Source organism: Triturus cristatus, chromosome 10 (assembly GCF_964204655.1).
Source record: "Triturus cristatus chromosome 10, aTriCri1.1, whole genome shotgun sequence".
NCBI lineage: Eukaryota > Metazoa > Chordata > Amphibia > Caudata > Salamandridae > Triturus > Triturus cristatus.
In genome coordinates this window covers 539,163,186-539,182,788 of record NC_140593.1, presented here as the reverse complement: position 1 = coordinate 539,182,788, position 19,603 = coordinate 539,163,186, and the positions used below count along the sequence as shown (strand labels likewise).

The 19,603-nt window shown below is 45.4% G+C and overlaps 1 protein-coding gene across 1 annotated transcript in view; it reads right to left on the bottom strand.

Annotated features, from left to right (window-relative positions):
* RHEB (Ras homolog, mTORC1 binding) overlaps nt 1-19,603 on the bottom strand; it is a 194,050-nt gene that overhangs the window by 140,845 nt on the left and 33,602 nt on the right. The window contains exon 2 of the mRNA XM_085632019.1: nt 17,417-17,488. Within this exon, the coding sequence (XP_085488145.1) occupies nt 17,417-17,488 (72 nt within the window). The remainder of the gene's footprint in view (nt 1-17,416; nt 17,489-19,603) is intronic.

Here is a 19,603-nt window from a genome sequence, read left to right as displayed (position 1 = left end):
AAGTGCCCTGAAAATCAAAGATTCCACCCTTCCATTTGTAAACCTGAAGGAGCAAAATAATCCCCTATATAGTTTGGAGAAAATCGAGTCTCCTATTTGAAGAGCATACATTCAATGTTAATTTCTGAAGGGAAAACTATTTGGTTCCAGAGTTGGAGAATTGTTTTCCTATGCGGCCTGTGGAATTATGGTTAGGAGTTCATGTGATTGACAGCAACGGACACAAACGGCAACACTGTGCATGCAGGTTATATTTTATTTAGGGCTGATCCAAGTTTGGTCTTCACTGAACGTTGCGCATTTCTTAAAATACGATTATCTCTAATTTTTAGGTCAAAGCGCTTTGCTAGCAACTCAGCCGTTTGCAACTGGCTACTCTCCGTAATGTACACCTTGCCGCCTAAAGAATGAGTAATCAGCAGAAACCTGGGTGTACACTGTGCTCAGCACAACTATCGTGACTAAAAGCTCGACCTTGAAAGCAGAATAGGACACGCATTCAGGTAATCACTTAGAACTTGAAATGGAATTTCTAGCGCAGTGATTTCTGCACACACAAGCTCTATAGATAACATCTGTGCAGAAGTAGACCACTGAACAGCCACGTACGAGATTCAAATACTCCAGCAACCCTGCCAGCACTATTTTCTAAGACGACATGGTCAGTCTTGAAATGTTTGATGATAAATGAGGGTTTTGTGTCGCCGGTGCTGTGGCCACCCTGCTATCTTGGTGAAACAAATTTTCATATGTGACCTTGTTATGTTTTTCTATAAACAATAAGAGTTAAAAAAAATAAAAAAAAATGAGGGTATGTCTGTAGACCTGTGTTCCTTCTCTGTCGGCCTACTAAAAATTATTTACATACAATAAATACTTAAAATAGTGAGGCTACAAGAAAAGGTTTTTGTCGAGGCAAATGGACTCACCCAGGACACCTTCCAAACACCATTTACATCTCACAGCCAGCCTTAGATGCTGTCGAAAGACCTATTGTGGATAATGAACAAGTTACTTAACTTCGGTAAAGATTTTTCAGGTAGGCTATCCAACCACAGACTCTTCACCTAAGATTACCCAGGCGTCCGACTGGTTGGGGAAAATCTTGGGCAGTAGTTCTGTGTGCTGGTACATGGTGTCAGCAGCTCTGCATCGACAACATCACAAGTGATGTACGCTGTGACTATATAGTCGCCACCCTCGCGCACTATCAGTTTCTTTTGTGTCTATTTCTTTTTTTTCTTTTTAAATATTTTTATTTTATGAAGTCAGAATTATCACCATCAGGTATGTTGTACTAAAACAAAGAAATACTAGGGGTATAACCAAGTGACAATCGATAAGGCACGCACAGTATTAAGCAGCACCAACATATCCAGCTAGGATGGAGCAAAATGGTACATACACGAAAGAGGAACTGCAAAAGAGAAAAGTTAAAAAGGAGAACATGGAACTGCATAAGTGAAAAAGGAGAACATAAGACATAAACCAAAGAAATCGAGGGCTGACTAGGTACCATTTTACAAAAAAGAAACAAAAACATAATTAACTCAGCGTGGACTCGTTAAAAATTAATATTACAGAATAATCTGTGGGTCCCTGTTAAACCCCACCCAGGTTCTTAAAAATTTCTTAAGCAAGCAAGTACCCTTGCTCTGGCCAAACCTTGTTCTGAGTCATGCATTTGCCGGATAACCGCACATCATTCTGTACCTCGCGGCGCAATTTCAGACACCCAAGATCGAGCAATACAGAGTCTGGCAGAGAAAACGAGTAGACAATGGCAGTCTTAATCCAGAATTCTATTTCATTCTATATCCCACTATTATCTCCATGGAGGGGAACTGATTTTCATATCCAAAACATACCATAATTAATTGAGTCACTTCTTCCCAAAACTCCTGGAGAGCAGGAAATGCAACAAACATATGGAGAATATCGGCTGCATGGCAGCCACACTTGGGACAGCTAGCTTTGTTCGCGTTAGGATACACGCCCCACCCAAAAAAAAATTATAGAATGCACTGAGCCATCCACAGTCTCCAAGGCCCTACAAATTTCTGATGGTAACATCTCACAAGAAAGCATTTTGCCCCACTTAGCAGCTAAAAGTGGACCATTATCATTCCTATGCTCACAAAACCCTTGATAGATCATGCAGATTAAGGATTTCCAACCAGCTTTAAACATACTTGTGGATCAGTGCCTTCCAGATCGATTGGAATCTTAAATCCAGAGTGGAAATAGTTCCTAAGCTGGAGATATTTGAAAAAGTGATGATGCCGAGGGTTAAAAGAGGCTTCGAGCCCAACAGACAAACGAAATCCATTCATGTAAAAAATGTGCTCAACAGTTTCCACCCATAATCTTAACCAAACTTTACAAATGGGATCATGAAAGACCCCCAGGAATGCTGGGTTGTCCGATAATGGCATGTTCTTGTCCATTAGCTCTAAAGAGTATTTAGCACACATTTCCCACCAGATGTTTATCATACCCCTAACAAACAAATTTTACCCGCTTATAGTAGTTGAGGTTTGATAATCTATTAAAAAACAAAAATAGCCTACATTCGGGAGCTAATGTCAAACAGGAACCTTAAACTGATGACTCTGGTTCTGCTCAAGCTAGCAGATTACCAGCCAGCAAATGCAGCTCAAATATATAACTTAAATTCAGGTGGCTGCAGCCCCCCGAAGTCTGAATAAATGTATAGCGCGACTACCCAGATTATATCCTCAAATAAAGCTGCTTAAAGTCACCTTCCATTCACTTAAAATAACTTAATTCAGAACCCTAAATGGGACTAACTGGAATTAGTATAAGAATTTGGGAATTACAAATTCATTTTTATGATATTACAGCGACCGATAATACTTATCGGAAACTAATCCCAAAACCATAATTTAGAGATAACAGACTGAAGCAGGGGCTAATAGTTTAGATTGAAGATCTTATGAACCTGTGCACTCAGTTTAAAACCCAGATAGATGGCTGTAGTTGCTACCCTAGGTATTGGTATAACCAGCTCAAAATTCAGAAGCAACTGAGTTTTAGCTATGTTCAATTTATAACCAGAAAAAGTTCAGAATCTCTCTGCCTCCTCAATTATGCATTTCATAGCAGCTGATAGTTTAGAAGAGTATAAAGCAACATCATTGGCACACGCGCTAACGTTAAGTTCACCATCTCCAGAGATCATAGGCCAAATCCAGTCATTCATCCGCAGTGATTGCAAACAGCTCCAAATAAAGTGCAAATAAAAAAAGGGGGGGGGGGGGGGGGGGGAGTAGACGCACCCTGCATAGTGCCCCACTGAATCTTCCAAGGCAAGTAGGATATCCTGGCATAGGCAAGTTGTTTGGCAGAAGGAGACCTATAAAGGGAGTGCACCCATTTAAAATAATCAATCGCCATTCCCAAGGGCCCCCCATATTCACCCACAAACAGTCCCAGACCACACGGTCAAGGGCCTTCTGTGAATCTAATAAAATCATAGCTAGCTTTTTTTCCTGTGTTCTCTGCTTCATCAAAAGTATTGATTGCCAGGTTGATGTGACTAGCAGTTTCTCTACCCAGTTATCACTCTCCTGGGGCTCACGGAGACTCGCCGGTTATGAATGAAACACAGGAATCATCTTTACTGCTAATTCTACGGCTGCTACAGGCTCAGAGGGCAGAAACACAGCAGCATTATGCACAAGCTACAGCAGACAATGTGTTAATCCAGCAGTCTTTGGCCGAAGTCTCTGGCAAAGTGACTGCTCTTTCTACAGAATTGGCAGTTTTACAGCAGCGATTTGCTGATGAAGTGGGAACGGTTATTGTGAAATCCATCAAGAATTAAGATTGTTACCTGGTACGGTTTCAGGCCAAAATCAAGGACTTGGAAAATCGCCAGAGGAGGAACAATCTGCGGGTGTTCGGAATACAAAGGGAAAGAAGCAGATGATCCCTGGCAGTTTATAGTGCAGTTGTTTGGGAAGGCGCTCCCTGGCCTTATGGACTGGCACATGGACTCAAATCCAGCGGGCACATCGGCTGCCGATAAACAGAAAAATGTTCTTCCAACTCTCGGCCGGCACATTCTCGTCCTTTCCTAGTATATGTCGGCAATTTTTTGTTGAGGCAGGCAATCTCAATGAAGGCCCGCCCAGCTACACCTGTGGTGGTGGATACAATGTCAATCTTCGTTCGCTCAGATCTGTGCAAGTCTATGATGGACAGACAATGGAAACTGCGTCAACTAATTGTCCCCCTGAAAGTGGTTAGGACTCAAGTCTTTCTGCAGGAGCCAGCTAGGCTTAAAATAATTCACAATGGGCGAACAGAGATATGTTTAACCGAACAGGTGCCACCTTAGTGCTCAGTAATCTCAAGAGGACTGTGATCTAGACCAGTTCCACTGAAAGAAACGCGTTACTTACCTGTAACAGCAGTTATCCAGTATTGGTGTCTTTCATAGATTCACATGCCTGAATCATTCCCCGTCGTCGAGACGGGAGCCTTCGGTACATAGAAAAGTAATGTCCTATAGACATACATAGAGAAACATAGGCCTAAGGGCCTCCCCTTAGTAGCCTATCTTCGTCCTTATGCAAAAAGGACCAAACTCTTAGAGCCAGCCAATCAGCTGTCACCTCCCTCTAGAACCTTCCTGAAAGGAGGCTCAGTCCCTCAGATTTTCGTACGCACCAAGCTAGGTAGGCGTAACATAGTTAGAGAGAGACGTGAGTCCTTCCAGGGGAGGCGGGAGGGTTGCATGTGAATCTATGAAAGACACCAATACTGGATAACTGCTGTTACAGGTAAGTAACGCGTTTCTTATCCAGTATTAGGGGTGTCTTTCATAGATTAACATGCCTGAATCAGAGTAGTCAGCAATACATTATGCACATTTCTGATGTAATCATGCCATATAGCTATTTTAGATAAAACACACATTACTATGCGAGTTTAAAACATTGGCATACATCAATACGATATATCAGCAAGAGATGTGCATACCAGGATGGCGGGATGTTGGAAGGCTCACCTCACTGGACTAGATGGCGAAGCACCGCCTGGCCCACTGCCGCATCCTTCGTAAGCTCAGCATCCAGGCAGTAGTGTCTGGAGAAGGTGTGCGGTGACTTCCACGTCACCGCTCTACATATGTCCAAAATCGGCACTCCAGCGAACAGTGCTGCTGATGTGGACATCGCTCTGGTGGAATGCGCTTTCACCCTGTCTCTCAAAGGCCGACCGGCCCCGTCATGGCAGAATGCTATCGCTGAGGAGATCCACCGTGAGATGCTCTGTTTCGTTAGAGGCATACCCATCCTTGGCCTACTGTAGGCCACAAATAGCTGAGATGACTTTCTGAAGCTCTTTGTTTTGTCTATGTAAAACTTTAGACACCTTTTGAGGTCCAGAGAGTGGAGCGTCCTTTCTGCTGCCGTGGTAGGGTTTGCAAAGAAGGAACGGAGAACCACCAGTTCATTGAGGTGAAAGTCTGAAGGCACTTTCGGTATGAATTTGGGATTTGTCCTCAGCACTACCCTGTCCTGTTTGAACTGCATGAAGGGTTCCTGAATGGAGAGAGCTTGAAGCTCGCTGACTCTCCTGGCAGATGTTAGAGCGAGCAGCAGAGCCGTTTTCCATGAAATGTACTTGATGGAAGCTCGATGAATGGGCTCAAAAGGGTGCCTCATGAGTTGGTTAAGGACCAAATTGAGGTGCCACGTCGGTGGGACCCGTCTAGGTCTCGGGAAGGACCTATATAGTCCTTTTAGGAACTGTTTGAGAAGCCTACTGGACCAGAGAGACGGGCCTTTGTAAGTCCTGGTGAAACGTGAAATGGCCGCCAGATGCACCTTCATAGATGCATGCGCCAATCCCGACTGTGCCAAGTGTAGTAGATACGGCAATTTCTGTTCAGGTGTGATATGGCGTGGGCGCAGGCCTTTCTCTAAACACCATACGCAGAATCGTTTCCATTTGAGAGAGTAGGTTTTGTTGGTACTGTCCGCTCTCGCCTTTGCCAGCACGTCCCTGCATTCCTGCGGGATGTTTAAATGACAGAACTCTCTGTGCTCAGGAGCCAGGCCGATAACCTGAGCGATTGCAGGCTCGGGTATTGCACCTGCCCGTTGGACATTGTCAGCAGGTTCGGGTGCTGTTTCAGACGAATCGGTGTCCTGATGGAGAGGCGATGAAGATCCGAGAACCAGTGCTGCCTCGGCCAGAACGGAGCAATTAGGATCAGGGTACATGGCTCTGCCTTCATCTTCCTGAGGACCCTGGAAATCATCGGAAACGGCGGAAAAGCGTACGCAAATACGCTGAACCAGCCTATGGAAAAGGCATTTCCGAGTGACCTTGGTTGGGGATGCCAGCTAGCGTAGTTTGGGCATTTGGCGTTCTCCTGGGTGGCAAACAGGTCGATTCCAGGGACCCCCCATTCCGAGAATATTGAGCTAGCGTATTCTCGTCGAGCTCCCATTCGTGGGAGAGGGATTTCTGTCTGCTTAGGGCGTCTGCAATGGTGTTGTCCTTGCCCGGGACATAGTCCGCCCTGAGAGTGATCCCATGGAGAACAAGCCAGTTCCAGATCTTTTGCGATTCGCGTGATAGAGTGAGCGAACGCGTTCCTCCCTGTTTGTTGAGATAGTGCATCGTCGTGGTGTTGTCTGTTCTGACGAGCACCTGGGAGTTCTGGATGCGTGGTAAAAAGGCTTGAAGCGCCAGATACACAGCCCTCAATTCCAGAAGATTGATATGGAGATGCTGCTCCTGATCTGTCCATTTGCCGCTTACTCGGAGGTCCTGTAGGACGGCTCCCCAGCCTGCCAGAGATGCATCGGTGGTGATCACCAGCGGCGCTGCTGGAAGCAGGAATGGCAGTCCTATAGACAAATTCCTGTGATCTCTCCACCATTCCAGGCTCTTGGATATTTGCGGTGTTCTCCTCACAATGTCTTCGAACGAACCTGTACTCTGAGTCCATTGGCTCGTGAGGGCTTCTTGCAATGGACGCATCCGAAGTCTGCAGTGAGGGATGAGGAGTATACAAGAAGACATCATTCCTAGGAGTGATTTGAAGGTTCGAACTCTTGGGGACTTCCTTGATGCCACAGCCGTGGACAGAGATATTATCTTGTTTTTCCTTTCCTCTGAAGGGAATGCCCTTGCGCATTCCGTGTTCAAGGTCGCCCCGAGGAAGGTGATGCATCTTGTTGGGGACATATTGGATTTCTGATGATTGAGAGTCAATCCTAGATGTTGAAAAAGATTGGTGCAGGCGTTGGAGGATTTGGTCACGCCTGCAGCTGAAGGTGCCTTTACCAGCCAGTCGTCGAGGTAGGGGAAGACTTGGTGACCCATTTGACGCAGGAAAGCTGCCACAGGTGAAAGGCACTTGGTGAAAATCCGCGGTGCGGATTTGAGGCCAAACGGCAGGACCTTGAATTGGTAGTGCTGTCCTGCCACCTCGAAACGTAGAAACTTTCTGTGCCCCCTGAGTATCGGGAACGTGATCGTAGGCATCCTGAAGATCCAGCGATGTCATGAAATCTCCTTTTTCTAGAATGCCTAGAATTTCTTGAATCGTCACCATCCTGAACGACTGACTCTTGAGGAAAGAGTTGAGTGCCCTGAGGTCTAGAACGGGCCTCCACTTCTTCTCCTTCTTGCGTATAAGAAAGAAGCGGGAATAGAATCCTTTCTCCCTCTGAGACGATGGAACTCGCTCGATCGCTCCTTTCTTCAACATTGCAGATATTTCTCGGAGTAGCAGTCGCAGATGTTTGTGTGGGAACCTGCGGGGAGGGGTTGCAGGTGGGATGGTGGTGAATTCCAGGGAATGGCCGAATCTTATTAATTGAAGTACCCATCGATCTGTGGTGATGAGATGCCAATTTTTTAGGAAATGGGTCAATTTGCCTCCAATCTTTGATGAGGGAGATAGTCGCTGGACTGGCTGGAGTAACTGGTCACTGGCGTCCGCCGGTGCCCCTCTTCTGGTTTTTACCCCTGAAGTTTGATCTCCCATAAGAAGTCTGACGACCTTGTTGTTGTTTCTGCTGGTACTGGGATTTATTCTGGAAGGAATACGAGGACCTATTCTGATAGGATCCCCTGTAGGAGGACTGGCCTCTGGACTTGTTGCCTCGAAAGGACTGATTCCTTGCCTGTAACGTACCAAGCGCTCTAGCCGTATCAGTGTCTTTCTTGATTGCTTGGAGCGCCTCGTCAATTTTATCCCCAAAAAGGTGTTGGCCGTCGAAGGGCATGTCCAGCACCTTTGTCTGCACTTCCTGCCTGAATGAGGTTGCCTTCAGCCATCCCTGACGGCGCAGGACTGCAGCCCCAGCCAGTTGACGAAAGCCTGTCATGGCCACATCTATGGCACAATCAATGATCTCGGCCGCCGAGGTTTGGCCCTCAGTAAGTAGTGCCTTGACCTCCTCTTGAACTGCGCTTGGCAGCTCCGCTATATATGGGGCTATATCTTCCCAAAGTTGGCGGTTATAACGCCCTAACAGGGCTATGGAGTTGGCCACCTTGATGGTCATTGCCGACGTGGTAGAAAACCTTTTACCAATCGTGTCCAACTTCCTGCCTTCCTTGTCTGGTGGTGCTGACAGAGGAGAGGAAGGGTTTCGAGAATTCTTCTGGGCCGCCTAGGTTACCACCGAATCCGGTTTCGGGTGCCCATTAAGGCAAGCTGGCGCCGTGGAAGGAGCCTTGTACTTTTTATCCAGGCGTGGAACAACCGCAGGTACGGAGGCCGGCGTCAGCATCAGTTTCTTTCCCTGGTCCCAGAGAAAGTCAATAATGGGGATTGACTTCGTAGTCTTCTTCGTCTGCTCCTTGAAGTCATGCAAGAAGCACTCAGTCTCAGTCGATTCCATCACCATATGAAACCGCGTCGCTGCTCTTTCTACTATCTTATGGAAACCGCCAATATCCACTGGCGGTGAATCTGCTTGGCGCGGTTGCGGGGAAGGTGGGGAGGATGCCACATACTCCTCCTCCTCATCCTGATCCGTCTGGTCTTCCTGGACTTCCCCCTCTTCCATCTCTTCAACCTCCTCATCCGATGACTATCACCTGAGGAGGCACTTTCTCCTGGCGGACCTGGGTAGTTGGTCGTATTTGAGTTGGGGCTGTCTTTGGTGGATTTGTAGTAGGCATCGGGCCCCCTGTCTCAAGCGCCGGTGATTCCGGGAAACGTTGTTTGTAGTCCCGAATAAGGTATTTGAGGTCATTAACAATCGACAGGGGAAGGCATACCATCGGGGTGACCTCCGTGCGAACCTGCTCCCGGACAGGGAGTTCCTGGTAGCTCATCTCCTCCTGTTCTTCGTCCGTGCTCTGACACTTGACGTGCAGCTCGAAAGGGGAAGTAGCCTGATCCAGGAGTTCTTCTTCAGACTCCTCACTCTGAAGAATCTCCATAGGCAAATGAGTTTGCACCTTACTTGGAGACGTTGTTTCTGGTGTAATCTGTTGCCTGGTCAGTTTGCCAGATCCAGAACCCTGTACAGGATCCCCTGCCGTCGTCTGTGTTGTTGTCGACGGTGGTAGGGTCATAGACGACGTTCCTACTAGTTTAGATTTCTTCCATGGCTCAGGAATATCTATGGACGACGACGATTCCCCCGTCGACGATATCCTCGTCGACGGCATGGCCTTCGTCGACGGTGTCCTCGTCGACATCTTCGTCGTCGACGTCTGCGTCGTCGACTCACCCGTCGACGGGGGGCTCCTCATCGACGATGTCGTCGTCGACGGGATAATCTTCGTCGTCGACGAGGTCTTGGACGTCGACGACGGCTTTAGCAGTATAACAGATGAAATAGGCGTACCTGCTGACGACGATGAAGGGGTGGTCGTCGTCGACGAGAAGACTGACGACGCAGTCGTCGTTGACACAGTTGTCGTCGCTGTGGAGACATGACCTGGCGCCCCAACTCTTTTTTGCGCTGAGGAGGGTGTCGCAATTTTGCTGGCCGACTGGGTAGGCTTCTTAAAAGTCTGAGAGTCCTTGTCAGACACTGAAGATTTTGAAGATCTTGCCTCTGAAGACTTCTTGTGTGCCTTCAGAGGAAGAGTGTCTGAGGGGCCAGGAGACGTAACTCTCGGCCTCTTCAGGGAGACTTGAGAGGTTCTTGAAAAGCTTTCCTCTGAGGATACCACACTCTCCCTGTCCTTAAGCCTGTCCAGCCAGATAAGCAGACGACCTTCTCTGTCCCTCAAGGTCTTGTGAGGGAAAGACCTTCATATTTTACAGTCCTTAGGCACGTGGTCTGGATAAAGGCAATATAGGCAGAGGTCATGTTTGTCGTCCACATGGAGCCTCTTCTTCCCACATGAAGAGCAGGCCCTGAAAAGGGCTTTCTTCTGGGATTCAGACATGCCAGAAGTTTTAGAAGAAAGAAATCACTCACTGCAGTAATAAGTGGCCTGAAGCAATCTCAGTTCAAGTCCTTGAAGAAATAAGTCACTTTAAAAAGTGAACAATCTGGTTTGAAAGAAATCCTGAGGAGAACTCAGGCTGGAGACTCCCTAGCACAACGTGCGGTAGAAAATCTGAGGGACTGAGCCTCCTGTCAGGAAGGTTCTAGAGGGAGGTGACAGCTGATTGGCTGGCTCTAAGAGTTTGGTCCTTTTTGCACAAGGACGAAGATAGGCTACTAAGGGGAGGCCCTTAGGCCTATTTTTCTCTATGTATGTCTATGGGACATTACTTTTCTATGTACCGGAGGCTCCCGTCTCGACGACGGGGAATGATTCAGGCATGTGAATCTATGAAAGACACCCCTAATACTGGAAAATGCTAATGTCTTATGGACGTTTTTGACCTACACATGTTTATAATTATTCTAGGTTTGGTTTCTTCTCTGGCTTGGGGTGCATCTGGTCTAATTTTTTTTTTTTTTGCTTTTTAGGACAGCTTATGTGGTTGGTGGGTCTTCAGGGGGCACAGAGTGGTAGTCTCTCAGGGCTGTCTCAACCATCAACAGCCTCAGGGTGGGGATGATTCCATTCGCTAGAGATGGGGAAGAGTTCTAGCAGCAGGTGGGGGCTGGCTGTTGGTGGGGGGTGTATCACAAAGGTACACAGTTCACATTTTTGCAATTGGTAAGTCAGTGGTGCAAAGGGGTGAAATATGTTAGAACGATCATATGTTGCAATTTGAGTTAATGCTTTTGGGAGTACACAGATGTTTTTAGTATGGGAAGTTTTGCAACAATGATTAGATTTAAGTGTACGTGCTGGAATGTATCCGGTCTCAATCCGTCCAGCAAACAACAGCTGGTACAGGAGATTAAAATGTACAGCCCATGGGCGCCGCCACGGGAGACGTGCTGGCAGCTGAGTAGTGGTGTGCTGGTGGCCGTGGAGACTGGCATAACTGGATGCCTGGGCTGCTGGCGTGTGGCAGGAGCGTGGCGAGTGCTTTGGTTGTAAGTCGTGCGACTGGCTGCCTCGATAGGACTCTGGTATGCGGTGTGCAGCGTCTGGGTTCCCTCCCGGGGGTGTACACGCCGGGCATCGTTGTCGGCGCTGGGAAACAGGGATGTTAGTTTGCATTGTTCTCATGCTGATGCTCTCGCTTATGTTATTTGCACTGTACTACGAATTCCTCCACCACGCCTAATATGTCTAATGATGTTTGCTGTTTGATTCAGTGCTATTCCTCTGTCCACAGCTGTATGTTCTGCTCTAAAGTTCTCAAAATAAAATGTTAAAAAAAATAAAATAATTTACAGCCCACATTTAATATCATTAACAGAGACACATCTTGCCTAGAAGGATAGTCTTCTCCTTAAACAGCTGACTATAATGTTGTTGTAATTACATCGCAAAATGCCTCTATTTGGGGGGTATCCATTATGGCAGCAAAACATTTAGAGCCTACGGTTCTGAAAACTGCTTCTGATCCGAGAGGCAGTTTGGCGATTGCTCAGTCATATATGGTCTGAAATTTGTAGTCTGCGCTATTTATGAGCCAAACGTAGATGACGACAAGATGTTGAATATGCCTGGTTTTGAATTGCTGGGTAGGCCCAGTGAAATATTATCAATGGGAGACTTTAATTGTGTGACTGATTATATTATAGATTCAACCAACCATTCTACCCCCACCCACATGGCTAAGACTAGGGCATTTATCCTGGAACTTGCTCGGCTGGATGGGCTAACAGACATATGGAGGGCATTAAGCCCTACCATTCCGACTTATACGTTCTATTCATCACCACACAAGCATTACTCTAGGATAGACATAATTTTTACTGAAAAGGGTTCTCTGCAAGGCGCAGAAATGAAGGCTTGTCCTAAAATTACATCTGACCACAAACACATATTGTTGCTATTAAATACATTGGGATGTGGGTGAAGCGGAGTCAGTTCTCATTTCCTCGTCACCTTCTCACCAATCCAGACTAATGCAAGTTTATTTCAAGCTCTCACACAGAATTTCTGAGTACTAATATAGGCACAACTTCTCTGCTGGTGGTGTGGGACAAAATGAAAGCTTATATTAGAGGCATTAAAGTGCAGTTTAGTTTAAGTCAAAACAAGGGCATACAAAATAGTGTTCGACAGCTTGGCCAGGCAATTTGCAATTGTAAATATCTCACGCATTAGCCATAAGTTCTGGGAGTCCTGATGAGCAAGTCCTTCATGTTCAAATTATTAACCAACAATCCATTTGGGGCAAAATGTGTGGTTGTTAGCTATCTTAAAAACAGGTCTCTCCAATATAATTATGGGGAACAGGTTTGTCGAGTTCTGGCACATCATATTTAAGATAGAAAGGCTAGGTGTTTGATTCAGTACTTTAAAGGTAGCGGCGGATCTGTTCATTCCTTTGCCCAAGCTATTGTAGAGCAGTTTTCTTTCTACCAGGAATTGTACAGTCAACCCCAAACTCTGAGCATGTCGGGGCTTATGGCATGCATATAAGCTGCCGTGCTTAGAGGAATCTAAGGCATCAGCACTTCAGAAAGATCTTTCTGTTGGGGAATTAGAAGCTGCTCTTACGACTCTGCCCTCCGGTAAGACTGCAGAGGAGGAGTCAAACCCTTTGAAGTTTTAGTAAACATTCAAGGATACTATAGTTTCCTTGCACCTACAGTGCATCGATGAGGGCGGAGAAGTGCCTGACACTTGGAACATGACTAATACCACAGTATTTGCAAATAAGGGTAAGCCACCGGATGAGATGGGTTCGTATTGACCCATCTCTCTGAACAATGCTGATGCAAAGATCTTTGCCACGGTTCTAGTTATGCAGCTTACTCTTTTTTATAAGAATTAGTGTCTCTTAACATGGCTTTATTCCAAGTCGAGATACTACTCGTCAAATTGTGACGATTTATGCACAAAAAGGCAGATCCATGTCAGAATAATTTGTGACCAGTGTGTAGAGTCTGATGGGGTCTTTTAAGGGAACAGCCCAGGTTACAGAACGGGGAGAATGGGAGGGTTGGTGAGGAATCTGCGGTTAGTCTCTCTACCAGAAAAAGCATTACCGAAGGTACGTAACCTGTTCTACTAATAGAGACTTCTATCCGCAGATTCTTCATCTTAGAATAGATACCAAAGCAATACCTCCCTGGAGGTGGGTCCGTGAACTGGCTTAAACCAAAATACTTGACAGACGACAGAATAGGGAAAATCAAATAAATAAATAAATAAATAATAAGTCAACATCCCCCGCCCACCCCACCATGCTTACATGCACGGACCACTGCTGCTGTCTGCGTATTAGATTTTCCTGAACATGTGGAGGAAAACCAACATAGTATTCTGAAAGATGTCCAGGACAGGCACCCCTATTGCTAACGCAGTAGTGGCAGCCTGGACTGTGGTGGAATTAGCCCACCATTGTAAGTCAGGACCGGAGGGGAAGATTATGCTTTATCTTCCTTTGCTTTACTATCATTTTCTCAAAAAATCCATTTTAACATTTCAGAAAAAAGATATTTTCCCATGAACATCACGGAAAACCAGCAACACATTATAAGTCCTTCTTCAGTGTTCATAACTCAGGGTACCACATAGTCCTTCCTCACTGCCTAGACACCCTCTTTCTTCACTGTCCAGCAGCAAGGTAAGTATTCTTCCTGTTTCTCTGGGGGGTTTCTTCTCCCAGTTTGTTCTCAGGGAATGTATAGTGCAATTCTATTGTCCAATTTGAACATTTATGTGCCCCACCTCAGGGGGTTATCGTCAGTATTGATTTTTTCCTTTTCTGAGCCCTAATCTACTCGCCCGTGGGACCGCTATTGCACTCCTCACGAGTCCAGGGCCCGTAACACTGCATCTGGTGTGCTTTGCGACTGCTAGAGGGTACTGCTCTGCGCGTCTCACTTGCGCCGTATGGCGCGCTTCGTTCTCCACTTCCCAGCAGAAGAGCAAATTGCCAGAGCCTTGTACCCCGCTGCCAAAGTGTTAAGCCCGGTATCATGAGTCTGTACTCCCCCCACCTCCCCCCAATACTTTCTTATTAACGTCCCCGGTGGGGGTCCGCACACATGAGTGCCCCTCAAATTGACACCCTTTTGGACAGCCTTGTTAAAATTAGGACACAACCCTGACAGCGGAGCCCAGTTACAATTAAAGGGCATGCGCGTTCCCTGGGATCTATGCATGCAGATCATGTGCCTCAGGCCCACCCACATAGCCTTAATCTCCCCAGCACCCAATCCTGCACATGCGCGTGTTTTGCCTCCGACCTACAGCACGTGTCTTACACTTCTGCTCACCTGCCCTATCACATTTAAAGTGCTCCTCCACGCTACAGCCTATTACGACCATCAGACACCACTTTAGCATTATCCTGGGCACAGGGTCCTTGAGTACTCGGACACAGAGATATCAGAAAACACCTATGAGGAGGAGGAGGATTCCGTTGCTTATTTGCAATGGGATGAGGATTTTTTTGAGGCAGCGGATACATCAATTCACAGTGCCATAAATGATCTAACGGGACTATAGAGCAGCGCCTCTCTGCTAGAATTGCCCAGGAGTGAGTCAAGATAGCCAAGGTCCAGGCCCAGGTCGCTGAGAAGCCCTCCCACCCCCCTCTCCCGGCTAATGCCCCAGGGGACAGGTTCCTGGCACCCTTAGAAAAAGTGCGGGGAAGGAGTGGACAGAGCTGCATTTGCACGTCTTAAACCGGCCTTTCTATCCAAATCTGTCCTGAAGGAATTCACCCCCTTCAGCCGAGCCTCCTCAGACTGACACTCCCGAACCCCAGGATAGTGATTTCACAGAGGACTCAGAGGATGAGGCTGGTTCCTCGAGGCCTTGGTACACGACCTTAGTCCCATCCCACCTCAGGGCAGCGATTCAGAAATATCGGCTCTGGATGACATTATTCACCCACAATCTAAGTTTGTCACCGGTCACCCCTGCAAGCCCTTAGAAAAGGAGGCTCGAAACCGCCTCAGAGCAGAGTGCCGTCGCCCTAGTCTGGAAGGCAAGGGTCCCTTATCCCCGACACACTCTAAAATGGCCACCTTTTTTGCGCAACACATGGAAGACCCTAAAATGTGCATAGACCGGTCATGACGTTCGTGCCAGGACAAACTGTTAAGCTGCCTTAGGGCCCATGAACAAGATCCTGGACATGGCTGAAGACACACAAAAGTGGCAGTCTCGCTTTTCATGTTGATGAGAGGCCTACACCAGAAACTGCGATTGTGTGGAACGCATGGCCCAGGCATCTATGGCTCATTTTTGGATCTAGTACCAGCTGCTATTTTCTGTGTACTGAATCCATCTGTGACCAGTCCAAGATGGCTTCTGCTACAGAGTGGTTTTGCCCTCAAGCCACAAATGCCATGCAAGTCCTAGCAGCCATCACCGCCAAGCCAATTAATATGGAAAATTGAGAACTGCTAACCCCGCAGGCACTAGAGCCAATTTTCTACCTCTGGACCAGGTGAATCTAAAAGAGCCATTTTCACATCACACGACCTTCTGACTCCTAGAATCTGGCTGCAACCTATGACTTAATCTCTACTGCAGTAAACTACAATCAAAGTCACATCAACTGGGTGCTAGAATGCAGAGCAGCAGTGGTATTTGGCTTACAATCACCGATTGTGGACTTTTCAACTGCAGTTTGGCCTTTGATCCTGCTGCTCAATAGAAGGTTGGATATAAATGTAATCACCTGAACACACTCTGGTTGCAATATCGCTGAAACCTAATATCCCTAATTTTTGTTTACATATATTTTCCATTTTGTACAGGACGTTTCTGCCATTTTTGATTAACAAGCAGTGTTTTGCACGTTTTTCCCAGGTCAAATTTTTCTAATTAGCAATTACTAGATATTTTCTGCCTTTCTTTAGAGACGAAATCCAAGTACAACCAACTGTGGTACTAAGCTTATTTATAGAATAACATTTCTTTATGAAACATTTAAGCGGATTGATGCACATCAACGTTAAATTAAGAATAGGGAGGGGGAATATTGGTGTTTATATTATTCTCTTTTCCTTGCTACACCTATTTTTTTTTTTATTTCTAACCTCCTTCTTACATCCCCAGTGTTATCATGTATTATCAGAACGTATGACTTACAATTCCTGATCCTCAGTGGGTTAACCTGGAATCACTATGTACTGGTGTTAAAGGTTTGTTTTATAATACTTTTGATTTCTTTGTACACACAGCAAGAATAAAACGTAACCCTATTAATTGAACACTATTGCTCACAATCAGTAACACTGTATGAAAGCCTGCTTTTGTGTCTATTTACATGCACGATTCTCACTATTCATTCAGGCCTGATAAAAAGGTAACCAGCAATTCTCATATTTTTTCAAGTGAAAAAAAGTGAATAAAAACCTGGGGTTAGTCATTCGAGCATGGAATTCTTACGAACCCTATGCTAATTAGCCGAGCGCCTAGACCATCGACTTAGAACATCAGTTTGGCATAGGGTGTTTTCACCATCGCTAACCTATGAAGCGTTGAGAACCATAACTAGTAGAAATTCAAAATCAGGCTTCTGTCAGGTATTTTCAATTGGTTTACATTTTAAAAAAATCATTAATTACTTTCCCTTTTTTACTGTAATTGTTTTACAACCGGTATGGTACAAGATAAGAGTTACCCGAGTGCAAAATGTAATAACATATGAGGTTAGCTTCAACTTCTGAGAGCAAAGTACGGATCCCACATGTTTGCATTCATCATGCCAATTCACTGCCACATCTGAGGTAGTCTCCATACTGGGCCACTCTTGTGAACTATGCCCATGGGAGTGTCCGCGAGACCGCTGTAGGTTTACCACGCTCTGCAAACCCATAGGCTATATTCACACTACAAGAGCTAAGGAATATCTGTTGGCTTGCGTCACTATAGTTCTATGGAAGCATGCAAGAATTAAATCAAAAGCACTTACTGTTTTCAATTGTTGGATCATAAGAGTCAACAAACTGGCCTTCAACAAACTGAATAGTCAACGAGGATTTACCTAAAAAATGAAAAAGAAATAAAAAATTATTTTTGTTCTTAACAGACAAATGTTGCACAAACAAAAAATCTGGACAGTTTAGTTGGTTACTTCTGTCGCAGTATTGTAGGACCATGGCAACTCTACTATCCAAAAGGTAATATAAAACGCAAAATCACTCACCAATACCGCACAATTGTAACAAGCATTAGAAAGAAATTATATATACGGAAGATCGATTGATCAAATAGAATGAAGAATTAACAAAAAAAACAGCACTGGCAAAGCCTATAGGTCTCGCCTTCATAATTCAAGTGCTGAGTTGTTGCCGTTGCCAATGTGAGTCAGTTAAAGAAAAATGTTCCAAAATACTAAAGGAAAAGCAAACTCATAGCTCATGGTATTTCAAAATATTAAAGACTGAAAACGTTGAATCCAATGTACAAGTGGCATGGTTTGTTTTTCAAATACTTTTCACTCTGGAAACTCTAAACAGAATTTTAATAAAAGTAAGGAAGTGTCAGAATGTACAGTGAAGGTCCAATTTACTTTTCACAGGATTCAGCCATTTACTCGCACTGTAGTAGTCCAGGGAGCAGATTTATGGGCCCTCAGAAGAAGTGTCATGCTGAGTATACCAGTCTCAGACGCGAGCTGTGTAAGTACAGCAGTTGGCCTTTTCCCAAGTAGCATAAAAATCTTTATGTGCTAAAGATTATGTTTTCATACCATAAGTGGAATGCAGGAGACAATGCAGGAGATGAACCAAAACCAACTCTTAAGTCTGCTCTTCAGCCACAATAGGTAAACATATTCCTGTTGCTGTGCCTCTGAAGACCAGCTGAGAGGGATTGGTTGGGGGGTAATTGTTGGGGGAAGCAGCACACGAAGGGGAGAGCTAGAAAACACAGGCACTCCCATGGAGGGCTGAATGAAAAAGATGAAGTACTTACCTATATGTGAGAATGGAAAGATACAAGACAGCTTATCAAAAGGATCATAAAGATGATATGCTTCAGGGGAGGGACAAACACAAGAAGAGGAAGGCAAGCCATTGTTGACAATGCCAACCAATGCTAAGCAAAGGGCAGTCTATGAGTTCACAATAGGTTTTCTGAAGACAGCTTGCCTATACCTAAAAATACCCAAACATAGATGCAAGATTTCACTTGCCTCCTCACGAATGTATTAACAATGCAGGAAGCGAGGAAGGTCTCTTGAGAACAGGGCCTGGCAAACAGAATAGGTCTCTGCCCGTGTTTTTTTAAGGTCGTGCCTGGGCAACACATGCGCTGCTCTGCGAGGCATGCTGTATTGGAGTATGGGCTTGAACTCTACCCACAGTTTTCACTGGCATGTGTCATTGTCCTTTGTAAATGCTGGCTTCAGATTCGTTAATAGGTTTCTTAGTTTCTGCTTGGTACTGCCTTGTCTTCATTTGTACCCTCCCATGAAGACGGCCCTTTTACGTCTGTTGATACACAGCATTATTTTCTGTAATAAGTTTCTCCTACTTCAGGCACGGCATTCTTTCCTGAAACGTTCAGCATGCCATGCGGGCTTTTACTTTCCAAGCAGCACAGGACAATGGCGGCTGCTTCTATGAAAAGAAATAGGTCTCGCATTTACAAGAGTTTGAGATACTGGCATTGTAAATGACAATGTTTTTTATTTATGTGTTCATTATTAAAACATAAATAAAAGGCATTGTCATTTACAATGCCAACAGCTTAAACTCTCGCAAACGTGAGACCGATTGCATTGCAAATGCTTGTTTTATTAGATAGCTGTCGCAAAGCACATGCATTTGCAGCGATCATCTTAAATTGGGTTTGTAAAACAAAATCCATTCAAGTGTGGCCCTGGCAGATATGCTTCTATAGCAGAAGCAATCTTTGAAAGGCATTCCCTTAAAACTAGATGCATTCAAAGGAATCCGCTGTAGATGTGCACATCTTCAGCAATCATCTTTGAACCAGATTTGTTCAAAATAAAACAAATCCATACAAATTATACCCTTCCTGCATGTGCTAGTTACGAGCAGCCATCAAGATTGCTGCCTGTTAACAGAGGGGCGTAGCACCAAGTTAAAAAGAAAACCAGGATTTGCAATGTAGTCGGTCTTGCCTTTGGGCC